Source organism: Heptranchias perlo, chromosome 5, assembly GCF_035084215.1.
Source record: "Heptranchias perlo isolate sHepPer1 chromosome 5, sHepPer1.hap1, whole genome shotgun sequence".
Lineage (NCBI taxonomy): Eukaryota > Metazoa > Chordata > Chondrichthyes > Hexanchiformes > Hexanchidae > Heptranchias > Heptranchias perlo.
This window is the reverse complement of record NC_090329.1, coordinates 40,189,159-40,209,951: the sequence shown is the minus strand read 5'-3', so window position 1 is coordinate 40,209,951 and position 20,793 is coordinate 40,189,159. Positions and strand designations below refer to the sequence as shown.

At 41.2% G+C, this 20,793-nt stretch overlaps 1 protein-coding gene across 1 annotated transcript in view; it reads left to right on the top strand.

The window, feature by feature from the left end:
• Positions 1 to 807: 807 nt before the first annotated feature.
• The window catches only part of LOC137322146 (protein disulfide-isomerase A6-like), a gene marked incomplete at its 5' end in the record, with an annotated part of 62,082 nt that continues 42,096 nt past the window's right edge, over positions 808 to 20,793 (top strand). Inside the window, 7 exons of the mRNA XM_067985261.1 lie at positions 808 to 974; positions 1,076 to 1,133; positions 1,243 to 1,369; positions 1,499 to 1,605; positions 7,335 to 7,459; positions 9,732 to 9,846; positions 19,871 to 20,008. Of these exons, the coding sequence (XP_067841362.1) occupies positions 808 to 974; positions 1,076 to 1,133; positions 1,243 to 1,369; positions 1,499 to 1,605; positions 7,335 to 7,459; positions 9,732 to 9,846; positions 19,871 to 20,008 (837 nt within the window). The remainder of the gene's footprint in view (positions 975 to 1,075; positions 1,134 to 1,242; positions 1,370 to 1,498; positions 1,606 to 7,334; positions 7,460 to 9,731; positions 9,847 to 19,870; positions 20,009 to 20,793) is intronic.

Genomic DNA, 20,793 nt, shown 5'->3' with positions numbered 1-20,793 from the left:
TTACATTTGCTACCTTCCAATCCACGGGGACCGTTCTACAATCTAGGGAATTCTGGAAGATCAAAACCAACGCATCCACCATCTCTGCAGCCACCTCTTTTAAAACCCGAGATGTAGGCCACCAGGTCCAGGAGATTTGTCGACATTTAGTCCCATTAATTCAAGTACTTTTTCTTTACTAATATTAACTACTTTAAGTTCCTCACTCTCTTTAGACCCTTGGTTCCCCACTATTTCTGGTATTTTTTTGTGTCTTCTACTGTGAAGACAGATACAAAATATTTGTTTAACGTCTCTGCCATTTCCTTATTCCCCATTATAATTTCTTCTGTCTCTGCCTCTAAGGGATCCATATTAACTTTCGTTAATCTCTTCCTTTTTTCATACTTGTAGAAGCTCTTACAATCTGTTTTTATATTTCTTGCTAGTTTACTTTCATTCTGTTTTCTCCCTCTTTATCAATTTCCTGGTCATTCTTTGCTGATTTCCAAAACCCTCCCAATCCTCAGGCTTACTACTCTTTTTGGCAACATTAAATCATACGTAAAGAACAATTTAAAAAAATGTCTTACATTTTGCATGCCATTTTGTAAACAATTGATCATTGTAGATAAGTGGAATTACTAAACAAAATTGGATACATTGGCTGGATATATTGGCCACAATACAGAATATATAGATGACTGCATTAAATAGGATAACTCAATAACATTTAGCTGTTGATTTGAACTGCAGTTTTCAGCTACAAGGTGGCTTCTCTACGAACATAAAGTAAGTACAGATTGCCTGTAAATATTGAAATTTTTGTTAAATATTAAATGTTTGATCATTTCAGGTCTTGTAGCCTGCACATGCATTTTGACTGTGAATGCATTCTACTCATCAAGTAATGTGATCAAATTAACTTCAATAAATTTCAATTCACAAGTTATTCAGAGTGACAAACTTTGGCTGGTAAAATTTTATGTTCATTGGTAAGTGAAATGTTTCTTAGTTGGCCTTGTACTTTATTGCCAGTGTTGTAGTAAACACCCAGTGTTGTGGTAGCTGTTAACTTGTTTGATATGCATTGCAGGTGTGAACATTGTGAGCAGTTTGTTCCAGAGTGGAATAAGGTAGCTACTGCTTTGAAGGTAAGTTGACTATGTCACTTAAAGTATATAATTATTTATTTTCCCCCCTTGTTACTTTAATTTATGATGAAGGCTGACTTTGTTTGAAAATGTTTCTTATTATGAACAGGGCATTGTTAAAGTTGGTGCAATAGATGTGACCAAATATACATCGATAGGACGTCAGTATGAAATTGAAGAATTTCCCACTATCAAATTCTTTGGACCCAATAAGAACAAGGCAGAAAAATATTACGGTATACAATTATCCTCTCTTTATAATGGTTGATGTTTCAATACTTTTGTTTGCTATGAACATGAATTTTGGCTCACTTTTTAAAAAGTACTATACTTTAAAATGCCTAATATATCATTTGATTAATCAGGTGGAAGGTCAAGTGCATCCATTACCAATGGAGTCCTTAATTCTATACGGTTCATAGTAAGGGAGAGACTGATTGAAAAAGGCAGTCTCTGTGGATCTGGAGGACAGGTGAAAAACACAATTTTGTGAATTTACTTATTGTCCATAGAAAGCCTTTACTTCATTCAAAATAATTTTTCTTAAGAGCAAAAAAATGAAAACCTTCCATGCTGATGCTAAAAGTGCTCTTGAATACTACAGTGCTAAATATATTTTTTATCGATGTGAAGTCAATTTGAGTATCAGAAGATGATTATTTTAAGTACTCATTTTGTATTTTCCCATGATATTTTTGTGTCATTCTAGTTATTTTGCTGGAGTGCTTTGGAGAATTTTTACAGATTACTCCAAAACTAAAGAGAGACCACAATCACGCAGTAAACAAGAGGGAAAAAAAAGAAAACAACATAATGAACATTTAGAACCCTACAGCATAAGAATTAGGGGTGCATTGTATTTTGGTTTGCCAGTTAATAAGAACGGGCGTCTCCTAAATGATGTTATCAATGTCACTAGGTTAAGGTCAATGTACCACTGAAAAATCTTAAATTATCACTTAATGAAGTGCTGAAATCGGATGAGTTTCTCTGCCCAACCCCCCCACCAATAGTGCAGCATTCTTAAAATCCTGTGCTGTTGTGAATGGAACAAAGGCAAATTAATCACTGTACGTGAGTTCCATTTAATAGTATTCGCATCACCAGTTGTGGCCATATCAAGAGTGCTGTGGTAAAATCTTCTGCTATGATTTTTACACAGTGAGTACTATTGAATTGGTGGACATTTTACTCTAGTAAAATTTGTACTGTAAGGTTCTGGTTGGTTTTTCAAGACCTTCCTGCCCAAGATATGCTTACCATTTTGGTAGAACATAAATTGTTGATTTTGCATTGTTTTTATCATGCGATTAGGCTGAAATCCAACTAACAGTGTGGTGTGCCATTGTCCTATTAGATTATATTTAAGTTTATTAGCAAATGATTATGCCTAACAGCGGTGAGAGCAAAATGTTCTTTAAGAAATGGGAATGTGTAGCAGCAGATCACTCAGTTTCTAGTCTTCCATAATGGGAAGCCTGGCAGAGATGCAGGAATAACTACAGCAATTAGTTTTCTTCTAACCTGCAAGGCTTTTGTCGCAAATTTCAGCTCTGGCTTATATATTCTCTTGGTACAGCGTTGTTGGTCATTACATAAGTGATCCAAGGGTCTTACTTTCAGGAGCATGCCTGTACTGCCCAATATCTCATTTCTTTTTTATTCGTTCATGGGATGTGGGCGTCGCTGGCAAGGCTGGCATTTATTGCCCATCCCTAATTGCCCTTGAGAAGGTGGTGGTGAGCCGCCTTCTTGAACCGCTGCAGTCCGTGTGGTGAAGGTTCTCCCACAGTGCTGTTAGGAAGGGAGTTCCAGGATTTTGACCCAGCGACGATGAAGGAACGGCGATATATTTCCAAGTCGGGATGGTGTGTGACTTGGAGGGGAACGTGCAGGTGGTGTTGTTCCCATGTACCTGCTGCTCTTGTCCTTCTAGGTGGTAGAGGTTGCAGGTTTGGGAGGTGCTGTCGAAGAAGCCTTGGCGAGTTGCTGCAGTGCATCTTGTAGATGTTACACACTGCAGCCACGGTGTGCCAGTGGTGAAGGGAGTGAATGTTTAGGGTGGTGGATGGGGTGCCAATCAAGCGGGCTGCTTTGTCCTGGATGGTGTCGAGCTTCTTGAGTGTTGTTGGAGCTGCACTCATCCAGGCAAGTGGAGAATATTCCATCACACTCCTGACTTGTGGCTTGTAGATGGTGGAAAAGCTTTGGGGAGTCAGGAGGTGAGTCACTCGTCGCAGAATACCCAGCCTCTGACCTGCTCTTGTAGCCACAGTATTTATATGGCTGGTCCAGTTAAGTTTCTGGTCAATGGTGACCCCCAAGATGTTGATGGTGGGGGATTCGGCGATGGTAATGCCGTTGAATGTCAAGGGGAGGTGGTTAGACACTCTCTTGTTGGAGATGGTCATTGCCTAGCACTTGTCTGGCGCGAATGTTACTTGCCACTTATGAGCCCAAGTCTGGATGTTGTCCAGGTCTTACTGCATGCAGGCTCAGACTGCTTCGTTATTTGAGGGGTTGCGAATGGAACTGAACACTGTGCAATCATCAGCGAACATCCCCATTTCTGACCTTATGATGGAGGGAAGGTCATTGATGAAGCAGCTGAAGATGGTTGGGCCTAGGACACTGCCCTGATTAACTCCTGCAACAATGCCCTGGGGCTGAGATGATTGGCCTCCAACAACCACTACCATCTTCCTTTGTGCTAGGTATGACTCCAGCCACTGGAGAGTTTCCCCCCTGATTCCCATTGACTTCAATTTTACAAGGGCTCCTTGGTGCCACACTCGGTCAAATGCTGCCTTGATGTCAAGGGCAGTCACTCTTACCTCAACTCTGGCAATCAGCTCTTTTGTCCATGTTTGGACCAAGGCTGTAATGAGGTCTGGAGCCGAGTGGTCCTGGCGGAACCCAAACTGAGCATCGGTGAGCAGGTTATTGGTGAGTAAGTGCCGCTTGATAGCACTGTCGACGACACCTTCCATCACTTTGGTGATGATTGAGAGTAGACTGATGGGGCGGTAATTGGCCGTCCTGCTTTTTGTGGACAGGACATGACCTAGGCAATTTTCCACATTGTCGGGTAGATGCCAGTGTTGTAGCTGTACTGGAACAGCTTGGCTAGAGGCACAGCTAGTTCTGGAGCACAACTCTTCAGCACTACAGCCGGGATGTTGTCGGGGCCCATAGCTTTTGCTGTATCCAGTGCACTCAGCCATTTCTTGATATCACGTGGAGTGAATCGAATTGGCTGAAGTGATGATGGGGATATCGGGAGGAGACCGAGATGGATCGTCCACTCGGCACTTCTGGCTGAAGATGGTTGCAAACACTTCAGCCTTGTGTTTTGCACTCACGTGCTGAACTCCGCCATCATTGAGAATGGGGATGTTTACCGAGCCTCCTCCTCCCGTTAGTTGTTTAATTGTCCACCACCATTCACGACTAGATGTGGCAGGACTGCAGAGCTTTGATCTGATCCGTTGGTTGTGGAATCGCTTAGCTCTGTCTATAGCATGTTGCTTCTGCTGTTTATCATGCATGTAGTCCTGAGTTGTAGCTTCACCAGGTTGGCACCTCATTTTTAGGTACGCCTGGTGCTGCTCCTGGCATGTTCTTCTACACTCCTCATTGAACCAGGGTTGATCCCCTGGCTTGTTGGTAATGGTAGAGTGAGGAATATGCCAGGCCATGAGGTTACAGATTGTGCTGGAATACAATTCTGCTGCTGCTGATGGCCCACAGTGCCTCATGGATGCCCAGTTTTGAATCTATCCCATTTAGCATGGTGATAGTGCCACACAACACGTTGGATGGTGTCCTCAGTGCGAAGACGGGACTTGGTCTCCACAAGGACTGTGCGGTGGTCACTCCTACCAATACTGTCATGGACAGATGCATTTGCGACAGGTAGTTTGGTGAGGACGAGGTCAAGTAAGTTTTTTCCCTCGTGTTGGTTCGCTCACCACCTGCCGCAGGCTCAGTCTGGCAGCTATGTCCTTCAGGACTCGGCCAGCTCGGTCAGAAGTGGTGCTACCGAGCCACTCTTGGTGATGGACATTGAAGTCCCCCACCCAGAGTACATTCTGTGCCCTTGCTACCCTCAGTGCTTCCTCCAAGTGGTGTTCAACATGGAGGAGGACTGATTCATCAGCTGAGGGAGGGCGGTAGGTGGTAATCAGCAGGAGGTTTCCTTGCCCATGTTTGACCTGATGCCATGAGATTTCATGGGGTCCAGAGTCAATGTTGAGGACTCCCAGGGCCACTTCCTCCTGACTGTATATCACTGCACCGCCACCTCTGGTGGGTCTGTCCTGCCGGTGGGACAGGACATACCCAGGGATGGTGATGGAAGAGTCTGGGACGTTGGCTGAAAGGTATGATTCTGTGAGTATGGCTATGTCAGGCTGTTGCTTGACTAGTCTGTGGGACAGCTCTCCCAATTTTGGCACAAGTCCCCAGATGTTAGTGAGGAGGACTTTGCAGGGTCGACTGGGCTTGGTTTGCCTTTGTCGTGTCCGGTGCCGAGTGGTCCATCTGATTTTATTCTTATTGTGACCTTTCTTAGCGAGATTTTACAACTGAGTGGCTTGTTAGGCCATTTCAGAGGGCAATTAAGAATGAACCACATTGCTGTGGGTCTGGAGTCACATATAGGCCAGACCGGGTAAGGACGGCAGGTTTCCTTCCACTAAAGAGCATTAGTGAACCAGATGGGTTTTTACGACAATCCGGTAGTTTCATGGTCACCATTACTGATACTAGTATTTCAATTCCAGGTTTTATTTAAATACCCCAGCTGCTGTGGTGGGATTTGAATTCATGACTCCGGATTATTAGTCTAGGTGTCTGGATTACTAATCCAGTAACATAACCACCATGCTACCGTACCCAATCCTATATGATAGTGTAACCTGGGGGTGTAACAATAGGATCCCTTTGTCATTTGAATTGGATATCGTCTTTCACATGTGCATTTGTGCAATTCTCCAAACTTTTTGAAGGTGGACTGGGAACATTTTGGTGAGACGAGGCCAAGAATGAATCATTAAGCTACTTTATTTTACAGACAGCAAGTGAACATACAGATTAACAGTTGTAAATGAATCTCACTTCATTCAATTTCACTTCCCCCCCCCCCTGCAGGAATGAGAAAAAATAAAAAATCACTATCCCTGCCACTTTCATGGACTGACTTACTTATTTTTAACATTTTCATTCTTTCAAACTGCAAAAACTAAGCTCCTTCATTTTACCTTCAAGCCCAAGGCTAAGGCCTGCTCCTCACAAGATCCTGTTTAAAACCTGACTGACTGCCCATGTGTCACTTCTCTTTTTCTCTCTCTGATATAGTGGCACTGGTGAAGGTGCAAAAAAGATTCAGAACTGAGAGGTTATACCTATTAGGAAAGATCGAACAGACTGGAGCTCTTTTCTCTAGAAAAGAGAAGGGTGAGGGGTGAACTGATAGAGGTCTTTAAGATTATGAAAGGGTTTGATAGGCCAGATGTAGAGAAGCTGTTTCCACTTTTCAGCGAGATCAAAACTAGGGGCCATAAATGTGTTAGTCATTAATAAATCCAATAGGGAATTCAGGAAAAACTTATTTTCCCAGAAAATGGTTAGAATGTGGAACTTGCTACCACAAAGAGTAATTGAGGTGAATAGCACGGGTGCATTTAAGGGGAAGCTAGATAAATACATGAGGGAGAAAGGAATAGAAGGTTATACTGATAGGGTTGGATGAAGATGGTGGGAGGAGGTTCGATGGAGCATTAACACTGGCATGGACCAGTTGGGCCAAAAGCCCTGTTTCCGTACTGTACGTTCTGTGTAATTTAATGTATTGGATAGCCTGGGTGCAGCAGGTAGGGGAAAATCAGCTGGGGAGGACCGCATGCCCTTAATGATTTTCATCTATGCACTGAACCTAGGCAAATCAATATGCCCAAGAAAAATAATAGGAAAACCTGGCCGTTTATTTGCTGCTTCTAAAATTATTTTGCGGATTAAACTTGAAGTTTTCTGAATTATGAGCATCGTTTTACTTCTGAACCAAAAGCACATATTTCCTTGCAGCTGATTGCCCCTGATATTTTGACCGAATTCAGGAAAAATAAAACTAGAAAATTAGAAGGCCTGCTTATTGTTAGCTCTTTTCAATTCATCAGCAACATTTTTTTTCTCTTGATACAGTGTAGACGAATAAAAAATAAAGATGCATTTGAACTGAATGATAACAACTTTGACAACCAAGTGGCTAGAGGTGACGAAATATGGATTGTGGAATTTTATGCACCTTGGTGTGAACATTGTTTAAGGTGGGTAATAAAATGCCTTGCAGTTTTTACAGAATTTCCACCTGTTTTTGGTTGAAAAGTACTTTAAAATGGACATACATAGAAGCTAGAAAATTTAAAATCATTGCTTTCAGCATCATAATGACAAGTACAGATTTGCACTGCTGTTTTCTATTTTGTGCAATTGATTAGTTTCATGTGAAAATTACTCTATATCAAATACTGGTTCTTGAGATGTTGGACTATAGAATTGTCATGTCATGGAAAGCAATTAGTCAAAGGTAAATAAAGTAGTCTGTAAAGCTTGATATTCTGAAGTATTGCTCAGTTGCCTTTTTGAAGGAGGACGCTAAGAAGAAACCTTGTTGAACATTACTTTAAGATTTAAATTAGTTGGGTAGAATCCATGAAAGAGACATAAGAAATAGGAGCAGGAGTAGGCCATACGGCCCCTCTAGCCTGCTCCACTATTCATTACGATCATGGCTGATCTTCGACCTCAACTCCACTTTCCCACCCGATCCCCTTGATTCCCTTCGTGTCCAAAAATCAACCGATCTCAGTCTTGAATATACTCAACAACTAAGCATCTACAGCCCTCTGGGGTAGAGAATTCCAAATATTCACAACCCTCTGAGTGAAGAAATTCTCTCTCATCTGTCCTAAATGTCCAACCCCTTACCCTGAGACTCTGTTCCCTAGTTCTAGACTCTCCAGCCAGGGGAAACGTCCTCTCAGTATCTACCCTGTCAAGCCCTCTCAGAATCTTATATGTTTCAATGAGATGACCTCTCATTCTTTTAAACTCCAGAGAGTATAGGCCCATTCTACTCAATCTTTCCTCAAAGATTTTTCCTCATGTACAAAGGATTGTACATTGTATGTGATCTGTGGTAGGATGGGTCAAATAGCCTTTTCTTATTCCATGCGTTCTTGTGTAAAGGGTACAAATAATAAGAAAAGTTTAAATGTTTCTTTGGGATAGATTTTAACTTTCACCGCCAGGCAGAAAACTGGCATTAGTGGATCGGCTAACCATTATACACCCCACCCAATTTTCTTTCTGCTTGGCAATGGAAAAGAAAATCTTTGCATGTCCAGTTTTCCACTTGGCAGTGTTGGTTAAAATCTACCCCTTTATATCAATTAGAATTTAATTGAATTTACCTTTTCAAGGAAAAGCTTGTGCCACATGGTTATTGTAAGTAGTTTACACTGTTAAGGAAACCGTGTTTTGTCTTCTTAAGACCCAACTCTGAAAATGTTTTTGGACACCCCCTCCTACTATCTCCTTCTTTGGCTCGACATCCATCTTTTCCTTACACCACTGTGAAGCCCTTGAGATGTTTTTCTATATGAAAGTTGCTTTATAAATGCAAGTTGTTATTGTTGTTGTTAATATTTAAATTTGCTACCAAAGAGAATTAGATATTTTGCAAGTGAAATCATGGTATCCACTGATAGTGGAGACACCCATGGCAGAAAAATCGGATTGGATAGTTTACTTTTAAAAAATGTTTTATTCCCAATTGCAGGATAAACAAATGGTTAAGTTCTTGCCTCCCTGTGGACAAGATTCCAGATATTTCTAATTTTTAATTTAAAGGAAACTTTTGTGTACTTAGAGGTGTGTTAAAACCTATTTTAGGGATGAATGCTCTGGTTATTATTTGTAATAATGTGGTTAAACAAGATATCCTCTGGCTGATATTTCTAGCAAAATTGTAAATGGGTTTATGAGTTTCCTAGAAATACCAATCAGATATCACTATATATAGTGACCAGTGTAATTCATCCCCGATTGAGTTAGCTTTAGCACTGTTGTATGACTTAATGCAACGAATTGGAAAAGAACCACCAACCCTATCCTAATTCAACCTAACGAATTATAGGAACGTTAAGGTCAATTAGAAAATAACTTGGAAGCAGAAGCTGCTTATTGCCTGGCAATCATGGGTTCATAAACTCTGCATCAAACCAAAAAGAATCACCCCCAACAACTCTGCTGAGGTGTTTGGGCAGATTATATGAGTAAAAAGAATACTATAACAAAGGGTAAATAACTTTTGAAAGAAAATATTGAAGATTTTTTTTAAAATGAGGAACAATACATTTAAAAGAAAATTTTTAAAACATCGGATTATAAAAGGTTTACAATATAATCTTAAAGCTTGTGCAGTTTTCAGCTAATAAAAGTTATTTTTGCATCAGCATTCTATTCATGCACTATTTTGGTTCCTGCAATGGTGTAATTCAGTATTTCGGAACACTGATTAATCTTTTCTTTTTGTAGTCAAGAGCCAGAGTGGACTAATGCAGTTATTGAACTAACAAGACGGACTAAGGGAATGGTCCATCTTGCAGCTGTGGATACTACAATAAATGAGATGTTAGCCAGTCGATATGGGGTGAGCATATGCATAGAACAATAGATGTTTATAGCACAGAAAGAGGCCATTCTATGCATTGTGTCTGTGTTGGCTGTTTGCTAAAGCAATCCAAAACCAATCCAAAACCAATCCCACTGCCCTGCTTTCTCCCCATAACCTTGTATCTTTCTCTTTTTCAAAAAGAAGCAATTCTTCACCTCAGTCTGTTGGCTGAGGGACCAATGTTGGCTAGGACACTGGGAGAACTTTGCTACTATTCTTCAAATAGTGCCATGGGATCTTTTATGTCCACCTAGAAGGGTAAATGGGGCCTCAGTTTAACATTTCATCTGAAAGATGATACTTCCAATAGTGCAGCACTCCCTCAGTACTGCACTGAAGTGTCAGCCTGGATTATGTGCTCACGTCTTGAACTTATCACTTTTCACTCAAAGGCAAGAATACGACCACGGATACAAGGCACAAAATAACCATCATTTGGAGGAAGTGAATCAGAGTGAAGCATCAGTAGTGATACCTCATTCTAACAATAGGTTAAACATGAACAGAAAAGTTTGTCAAAGGAAATAGATAATTCAAACCGCAGTAGCAATAGACTGGTAGAAAATCATCCCCAGTTTTACAATCCCAATTTAATTGGGGCTGAGTGCATCTGTGGTGGACCCCACAGAATTTTGCAACCAAAAGCAACCAAAAGCCTGCCCCCTAATTTGCCCAGGCTCCTGTGCATGGAAAATGTGCAAAGGGAGTCAGGCCTGCAAGCTGATTGTCTGCCAGTTACAAAATCTGGCCAGCAAATAGCATTTAAAGAAATTATGCTCACCTTAAAGCAGACATGATTTTCCCTGACCAGAGCAACATTTCAACTGCTGTACAATGATTGCAAGGAATAACGTGAGCAAAACTGCCCCTTTCAGTGATAAAGTGTGGAGGTCCTGCTATAGGAGGTATAGCAAAGGAGGGTGGCTCTTTTGGGGGCAGAGGCCATGAACGCCGTGCAACAACCATTCAAGAATGTACAGCAGAGAACCTTGGACGTCACTGCACTGCATTGAAGGGATTTGCACAAATGCAGAGTACTGTGGAGTGAGTGGTAACTTCATCTGCAAGTGAGGGACAAATTTGAGAGCAGGATTTTCTCATGAACTCCATGGAGATCTTGGGCACCCAGTTGCAGAAGTCAATTACTGCTGGATGGGAAAGACTAGGAAAAAGACACCCTACAAACTACTCTCATGAAGCCCACTAGGCTTCCAGCTGCAGTGCCCAGCATTAGTGGTGTGATTACAGAAAGTCTCGAGGTGGCTTCCTCTCAAGGTGGCTGTACATCCTCCCATTTAACCAGGCCCTCAAAATATTGTGCAAGTACTTGAAAATGGACTGGCACTGGCAGCCACATGGAGATTTCTAATTGGTGGTATGAGTTATGTGTGCAAAGGGTAGTCCTGTTCTCCCAAAAGCCATCTGATCATTTCCTTGACGCCTTCAACAGAGCAGGCAGTTTGTGGGTACTCCAGGATAACAGGAAGTAGCATGCTAAACCCTAACCACCCCCATCCCCTTCTCACCTCACCTCCATCTCTTCCTTTAAGACCCCCCTTGAAACCCACCTCTGACCAACCCCTCCTAATATCTCCTCCTTTGGCTCAGCATCCATTTTTTCTTTATGCCCCGTGAAGCTCCTTGGGATATTTTTCTTTTTAAAGTAGCAACATAAATGCAAGTTATTGTTGTTGGATGACATTTTTGTGGTCGGAAAATGTCTACATTAATGGAGTAGTCACAAGATAATTATGGATGAAGAAGGCCATTTGGCCCATCTTAGTTCATCCATCTAGGGAGATCCTAATGCCCTTCCCCCATTGTAGCATCCAATTGTTTCTTAAAAAATGATTCCAGCATTTTTATCTTCACTACTCTATCTGGAAGTTTATTCCATACATTGATCACTCTTTATATGAAGATTAATTTCCTAATATCAGTCCTAAAGTTACCTTTTACTAGTTTGAACATATGTCCCCTAGATCCACTTCTACAGTTTAATCCAAAGTAACTTTTTCGATACCTATAGCGATCTTATATACCTCTATGATCACCTTTCACTGCCTTCTTTCTAGGCCGAAGAGCCAAGTTTCTCCAGGCACCTAACACTGGGGTCAGCCTGGTGGGTTTTATCCCACAGCCTCCAGTACGTGAATGTCTCCCTTATTTCTTGAGGACCGGAACTGGATGCAATATTCAAGGTGTGGTCTGACCAGAGCATTATAAAGTTTGATCATTATCTCCTCATCTTACATTCTACTCTTTTAGCTACATGATTGAACAACATATTGGCTTTGTTCATTGCTGCACTGCATTAGTTGGACATGTTCAGCATCAAATGTATTAAGAATCCTGGGTCTCTTTCAACTTTTTTAGTTACTTCAACACTATTCATGAAGTACACAAGTCATCTGCCTAAGTGTCGCACTTTAAACTTTTCTGCATTAAATTTTGACCTACCACTGTTCTGCCCACTTATATGTTCTGCCCACCTACATGACTCCCATATCTTGTATATTTTCTGGGTCATTTATGAATACCAGGTCAGGATGAACATTGCCTCTCATGGTTTCCTTGACATACAGGGTCAAGAAGCAGTCATATACTACATCTACTGACTCTAAACCACTTGGTTTTTCCTAGTTTATATTAGGTTGATTGAAGTATTCCATTAACATAACTTTCCTCATCTCTTCATAAAGAAAATTATCTCTTGGGAAACCTGCCAAGTGGTAAAAGTTCTGTGCCCTCTTCAGTCGATGTCTTCTATCCACTGGAAAAATGTATTTCCTTTTGCAAATATGGCATCAGTCACTTGCTTTATGCAGGAATGTAGTGCAGCCTGGCTTATCTGGCAGATGTCCCCAATGATGGCCTAGAAGAATTCTATTGCATAGAAACTTAATGCTGTAATGACCTAAACAACAAGAGAATGAGCTGTCCCAGTCCTTGATGTTGTCTGTTAGTAAGGCTGCATTGCTCAGTTACTGTATCTGCAGTGGAGAAGATGCACCAACAGCCAACCTCGACTGGTATGTTCCATTAGCAGTGGTGTAGTTTGTACGCATGTGTCCTTTGTACTCAGGTGTGTCCATAAAGCTTGAAATCTCTTTGCAGCTGTAGATGATGTCCCATTATGAGATAATCCTCCTCATCCAGATTATGCAACAGTATGGGAGTTGACACTACAAGCCCCATCTTCCCAACCTTCTTAGAACATGCTAGTATTGTAGGATTTTGGCACAAAACCAATTTCTGGTTTTGAATGGTGAAATCAAGGTCTCAGCAAAAAGGCAGCTGCAAGGAATGACAAGATGTTCGAGATGTTCAATGCACAGGTACAAAAATGCTCTTATCACAAAAATTGCAACTTGAAATGCAGCTTGGAAAACCACAATATCCCTTTAAGTGCTCAGCACTGATGTGCCTAGATTTTATGGGCAATACTGATGAGATTTGGTGTGGAACCACTTTCACATAATTTAGCCATTTAATAAGGCCCTGCATGCCAGGAGTGTGGCATTCTTCCACCCTTCCAAATCATCCGTTGGAAAATCAGGCACTCTGAAAATTGCACATCCCAATTTCCCGATCTGCTGACTGTGAGATATTTCCCCTTTCAAAATTCGTAATTACTACACTTCTTAAAAAAAAGCCTATTATTGACCCCTCCATTTATTGCCCCAGCTCCATGTTCCTTTTGGTCCTTAAGTTTCTGAACCACATTATCACAAACCTGCTCTCTGGCTATCACTCCCTATTCAAATACCTTCACTCTGGCTTCCCTCCTCCCACAGCACTGAGATTGCCTGAGTTGAAGTCATCAATGACATTCTATATGATTGTGATCATTGTGCATTATTCCTCCTTGACCTTTCCATGGCATTCGATGGGGGTCATTGCACCAATTTCCTCCATTACCTCTCTTAAGTCATTGCCCTCAGATAGTTCCACTCTTCCAACAACAACAACTTGCATTTATGTAGCACCTTTAACGTAGTAAAATGTCCCAAGGTGCTTCACAGGAATGTTATCAAACAAAATTTGACTTTGAGCTACATAAGGAAATATTAGAACAGTTGACCCAAAGCTTGGCTAAAGAGGTAGGTTTTAAGGAATGCCTTAAAGGAGGAGAGAGAGGTAGAGAGGCGGAGAGGTTTAGGGAGGAAATTCCGGAGTTTAGGGCCTACGCAGCTGAAGGCACGGCCACCAATGGTAGAGCGATTAAAATCAGGGATGCGCAAGAGGCCAGAATTGGAAGAGCGCAGAGATCTCGAAGGATTGTAGGGCTGGAGGAGGTTGTGGAGATAGGGAGGGGTGAGGCCATGAAGGGATTTGGAAACAAGGATGAGAACTTTAAAATCGAGGTGTTGCCGGATCGGGAGCCAATGTAGGTCAGCGAGCACAGGGGTGATGGATGAACGGGATTTGGTGCGAGTTAGGACACGGGCAGCAGAGTTTTGGATGAGCTCAAGTTTATGGAGAGTGGAAGATAGGAGGCCGGCCAGGAGAGCATTGGAATAGTCAAGTCTAGAGGTAACAAAGGCACGGTTGAAGGTTTCAGCAGCAGATGAGCTGAGGCAGGGGCAGAGCTGGGCGATGTTATGGAGGTGGAAGTAGGCGGTCTTGGTGATGGAGCGAATTATGGGGTGGGAAGCTCATCTCAGGATCAAATAGGACGCCAAGGTTGTGAACAGTCTGGTTCAGCCTCAGAAAGTGACGAGGGAGAGGGATGGAGTGGGAACGGAGCTTGTGGCGGGGACTGAAGACAATGGCTTCGGTCTGCCCAATATTTAGTTGGAGGGAATTTCTGTTTGTTGGACAAGTAGCATGACAAATCAGAGGCAGTGGAGGGGTCAAGGGAGGTGGTGGTGAGGTAGAGCTGGGTGTCGTCAGCATACATGTGGAATCTGACGTTATGTTTTCGGATGATGTTGCCTTACCCCAGCATAGCTGCACGGCTTCTCCTCCAGTGTCTGAGCATTTCATTTTAATGGGAATTAACTCACACTGTCCTGTATCTGCTTGTATGATGGTGTAACATGGTGGTGTAACAATAATAGACCCTTGTGACCAGAACCAGATTTTCATGTCTTTCATGTGTACTTCAATCTTTCTGAAGACAGGGCAAACAAACACTTGTTGAGGCAACGTTTGATGAAAATCATTAAGCAGTTTTAGTTCACAGTACGTGAATATACAGAGCAATAGTTATGATCAGATTCACTTAGTTCCATCAGTACAACTTGTCTTTGCATAATGATACAAAATAAAGAACATAGCACATTTCCCCATAACACTTGGGTCATGTTACTCAACTTAAACTAGATGGCCCTGAAATTCTGCAGGGAGCAAACAAGATGGCCCTGAAATTCCCAAGAAAACTAATATTGAATCAGGGACAGGGACTCAATAAAATTAACATAAGTAAAACAACAGTAATGAAGAAAATAATAGCACTAAAGAGTGATAAATCCCCAGGACCAGATGGATTCCATCCCAGGGTTTTAAAGGAAGTAGGTGAGCACATTGCAGATGCCCTAACTATAATCTTTCAAAGTTCTCTAGATTCAGGAACTGTCCCTCTAGATTGGAAAATTGCACATATCACTTCGCTTTTTAAGAAAGGAGAGAGAGGGAAACCAGGGAATTATAGACCAGTTAGCCTAACATCTGTTGTGGGGAAAATGCTGGAGTCTATAATTAAGGTTAGGATGACTGAACACCTCGAGAATTTTCAGTTAATCAGAGAGAGCCAGCATGGATTTGTGAAAAGTAGGTCGTGCCTGACAAACCTGATTGAATTTTTTGAAGAGGTGACTAAAGTAGTGGACAAGGGAATGTCAATAGGTGTTATTTATATGGACTTCCAGAAGGCATTTGATAAAGAGACTGTTAGCTAAGCTGGAAGCCCATGGAATCGAGGTAAAAGTACGGACTTGGTTAGGAAGTTGGCTGAATGAAAGGCGACAGAGAGTAGGGATAATGGGTAGGTACTCACATTGACAGGATGTGACTAGTGGAGTCCCGCAGGGATCTGTCTTGGGGCCTCAATTATTCACAATATTTATTAACGACTTAGATGAAGGCATAGAAAGTCTCATATCTAAGTTTGCTGATGACACAAAGATTGGAGGCATTGTAAGCAGTGTAGATGAAAACATAAAATTACAAAGGGATATTGATAGATTAGGTGAATGGTCAAAACTGTGGCAAATGGAATTCAATGTAGACAAATGTGAAGTGATCCACTTTGGATCAAAAAAGGATAGAATAGGGTACTTTCTAAATGGTAAAAAGTTAAAAACAGTGGATGTCCAAAGGGATTTAGGGGTTCAGGTACATGGATCATTGAAGTGTCATGAACAGGTGCAGAAAATAATCAATAAGGCTAATGGAATGCTGGCCTTTATATCTAGAGGACTAGAGTACAAGGGGGCAGAAGTTATGCTGCAGCTACACAAAACCCTGGTTAGACCGCACCTGGAGTACTGTGAGCAGTTCTGGGCACCGCACCTTCAGAAGGACATACTGGCTTTGGAGGGAGTGCAGCGTAGGTTTACTAGAATGATACTCGGACTTCAAGGGTTAAGTTACGAGGAGAGATTACACAAATTGGGGTTGTATTCTCTAGAGTTTTGAAGGTTAAGGGGTGATCTGATCGAAGTTTATAAGATATTAAGGGGAACAGATAGGGTGGATAGAGAGAAACTTTTTCCGCTGGTTGGGGATTCTAGGAGTAGGGGGCACAGTCTAAAAATTACAGCCAGACCTTTCAGGAGCGAGATTAGAAAACATTTCTACACACAAAGGGTGGTAGAAGTTTAGAACTCTCTTCCGCAAACGGCAATTGATACTAGCTCAATTGCTAAATTTAAATGTGAGATAGATAGCTTTTTGGCAACCAAAGGTATTAAGGGATATGGGCCAAAGGCAGGTATATGGAGTTAGATCACAGATCAGCCATGATCTTATCAAATGGCAGAGCAGGCACGATGGGCTGAATGACCTCCTCCTGTTCCTATATTCCTATGTTCCTATGGTTCCAGCAGGCTCCCACTGTAACTCTGGAGGAGATCAGCTGAATCTCCAGAGAAATGGTGAAAACGGCCATTTATATTGTTTCCCTGCGGTTTCTGCCGAAGTTACAGTAGGGCACCAGGAGAATCCTTGTGGAATTTCAGGGGTGATGTCTTCTAACTGTTCCTCCAACATTTCTGACGTTCTGAGTTTGTCTGTCTCTCTCTCTCCTCCTCTTCCTCTTCTCCCCTCCTCTCCTTCTCTCCTGTCCCGCTTTTTGTGGAAAAATGATCAAAAAAACCCTGAAACGTCCACTGCCATCCTTGATTGCATGACTGTTGCTGTGCTCTCCAACTACCTGTTCTAAATCAAGTCAAGGATGAGCCAGAACTTCTCGTATAGGGGAATCACGTAGGAGTAGAACAGGAGATCGATCCCATGGCACTTTTACATCCTTCCTTGTTGGAGTACCAACATATTGACTGAGAAAGCTCCTGAATACACCTGCCCTCCTTCACCACAAGTATTTTCCCAATCCCAGTCTACTTTTGGATCATTTAAAATTTCCTACAATTGCATTTATATTGAGCTATATATATACATATATACATATAATTATGTTAAATTTACAGCACAGAAACTGGACATTCGGCCCAACTGGTCTATGCCGGTGTTTATGCTCCACACGAGCCTCCTCCCATCCCTCTTCATCTAACCCTTTCAGCATGCCCTTCTATTACTTTCTCCCCCATGTGCTTATCTAGCTTCCCCTTAAATGCATCTATGGTATTCACCTCAACTACTCCTTGTGGTAGTGAGTTCCACATTCTTACTGCTCTTTGGGTAGAGAAGTTTCTCCTGAATTCCCTATTGGATTTATTAGTGACTATTTTATATTTACAGGCCTTAGTTTTGACAAGTGGAAACATCTTCTCTTTGTCTACCCTATCAAACCACTTCATAATTTTAAAGACCTCTATTAGGTCACCTCTTAGCCTTTTCTTTTCCTGAGAAAAGAGCCCCAGCCTGTTCAGCCTTTTCTAATAAATATAACCTCTCAGCTCTGGTATCATCCTTGTAAATCTTTTTTGCCCCTTCACCAGTGCCTCTATATCCTTTTCATAATATGGAGACCAGAGCTGTGCATACTTCTCTAACTTCTGTGCAAATATCCTTTCCACTGTTCGGTGATCTGTAAAATACTCCCAGTAGTGTGACCAATCTCTTGCTATTCCCTAGCTCAATGGGATTCTGCTTGGACTACTTCCCTATTTAAATTCTTACTATCCAATAATACATTGTTTCAACATTACACCTTCTCCCTTTCTTCCCTCCATATCCCTCCTGAAAGTTTTATACCAGGTATATTTAATTGCCAATCGTGACCCAGCTGCAGCTACATTTCAGTTATTCCTATTATGTCATGATTTTCTATTTTATTCAATGGCTCTAATTCCCCAATTTTGCTTCTTATACTTTGTGCATTAATATACAAAGATTTTAGTTTGGATTCCCTTGGTTATTTTTTCCTTTTTTTGCCTTCTCGCATCCCAATTTCATTTATCAATATTTTGTCCTATTTAACCTCGTAACCTTTCTACATCCTTATCACCTATCCATCTAAAGCTTGCTTTTACTTCCAAGCTGCCTAGTCTCCTCTCTTGCTTTTTTCTCCTATCCCTGCCATATTAGTTTAAACCCTCCTCCAAGTCTTTAGTTAACCTCCCTGCACGGTTATTGATTCCAGTTCTATTGACACGTCAGCCATCCTGTTGGTACAACTCACTCCGGCTCCAATGCCCAAGAAACAGAATCTTTTCCTTCTACACCTCACCTCCAGCCATATAGTTACCTCTCTAATCTGGCTAGCTTGTGGTCCTGGTTGTAATCCTGAATTATTACCTTTGAAGTTCTGCATCTGAATCTACCTCCCAACTTCTGCAACTCTCTTTGTAGTAAGTAAATCCTATTATTCCCTAAATCATTGGTTTTGACATGACTTCTGGCTGACCCCCTCCTTTTTCAAGATCTTCTGCACCAGTGGCATTATATCCATTACCCCGGCACCTGGGAGGCATCACACTATTCAGAACTTATGTTTACAGGTTATAGAAATGACTGCCTATTCCTCTCAATATTGAATCTTCCACTATCACAACATTCCTGTACTTAAATCTCCCCCTTGAGTAACCATTTGCTTCACGGTGCCATGGCGTTTTTCACGATTTCCCTCCTCTGTGTTGCCATCTTTGTATCATAGCTATACAGACAGTTTCAGACCTCCGAGAGTTTACTGCACTGCTTCTGTTTGATCCACTTCCCTTCCTCTGCCTCTCAAGTCACTTCTTGCATCGTGTGCTCTGGGAACCTTCCTTCTCCTGTATAGTGCAGTGTCTACAACTCTTGCTCAAGCTTAGCAACCATCTGGACAGACTTCTTACAGCTGTATTCATTCAACTGCCTTCTCATTCCCTGGCCCCTCACAACTTGATTACCTCTTGTCAATCTATTTAAATCCTCTCAAAGCAACACACTCAGCACAAACAGTCAATTCAAACACATATATCACATTTAAAATAGCCAATTAATGAAAAATCATAAAAATAAATTCTAGCTGATAACTAACTTGTCAAAATTTTTTAATTTAGCATTTACCCACTCATTCCAGTTTAGGCCAAAGTCCCATTACTCACTCAACTGCCCTTTCAATCATTTGGCCTCTTCCAACTCGACTTAACTCAAAACATGCGCTGCAATTCCAAATTCTAGGAATTTTGCCACAATAATGTACATTTTTTAGATTCATTAACTCGATGAACAATAGGATATCAGAGATTTAGTCTTTGTCTTGCCTACATTTTCAAAATGTTTATTCTCCCCTCTTTTAAGTGCTTTTGTTTTGGTGATGAAGGAAATATCAGATCATAAGTATACTTATGTAATTCATTTTAAGCTAACATAAAATGGTATTGCTTCCTAGATTCAACAAGTTCCAGTGATTAAGATATTTCAAAAAAACAAAGAAGCTGTTGACTATAATGATGAGAAATCTGCATCCAGCATTATTGCTACAGGACTTGACCTTTATGCTAAGCTGCCACCATATAAGCCGTTTGAGGTAAGAAACGGGGCTTGGAAAGAATCATGATATCTCTGCCCAAAATAAATCAAATTATTTTTTTGAATGACAAAATAAAGGGGTAAATTTTTCAAGTACACACTGGCAGTGGAGAAGGTTGTCACTGTTGTCACATAAATGGAAAATTTAAACTGTAGAGCAGAAGCCACTTATAATGGACTCATTAGTACATTGGGATTCTGTCTATTATAATCCATTGTCCAATATACCCATCAGAGACTTTTGACTAGTTTTTCCATTTCAGGAAGGTCACTTGTAGCTTCAACAGACAACTTTTCTTGGTACAGGTTTTTTTTTTACAGGTATGGGTATTTATATATTTGCATTGAAAGATCAGCTGCAGGAGCATTTGAATGGCTTTATCAATTCTGTGTGTTTAATGCATCAAAAAATTTGGCAGGGTAAAATATGATTGTATCAAGAATTTGTTAACGTAATTTAGCAAAATAATTAAAATGCTAGCTTCTTTCCCAGACTGTATTTCAGTCAAAAAATCAAGATCTCAAGTCAGAGCAATTTATATGTGAATATTGTTGACTAAGGAGAACAGTGACTGTTGCTGATGTGGCAACACCAATCATGCTTTGAATTAGAAACACTGAATTCAAAATAATATATAAAATATTACCCCATAAGAAGGCACCTTTAGATTATGGTTCCAAATCTTTATATTGCGTATAACACAGCAAGCTGTTGTTTCGGGTCGGCTTAATGTACCACATATGATCAGACACAGAAAATGGACTACACCAGGCTTCCAATAA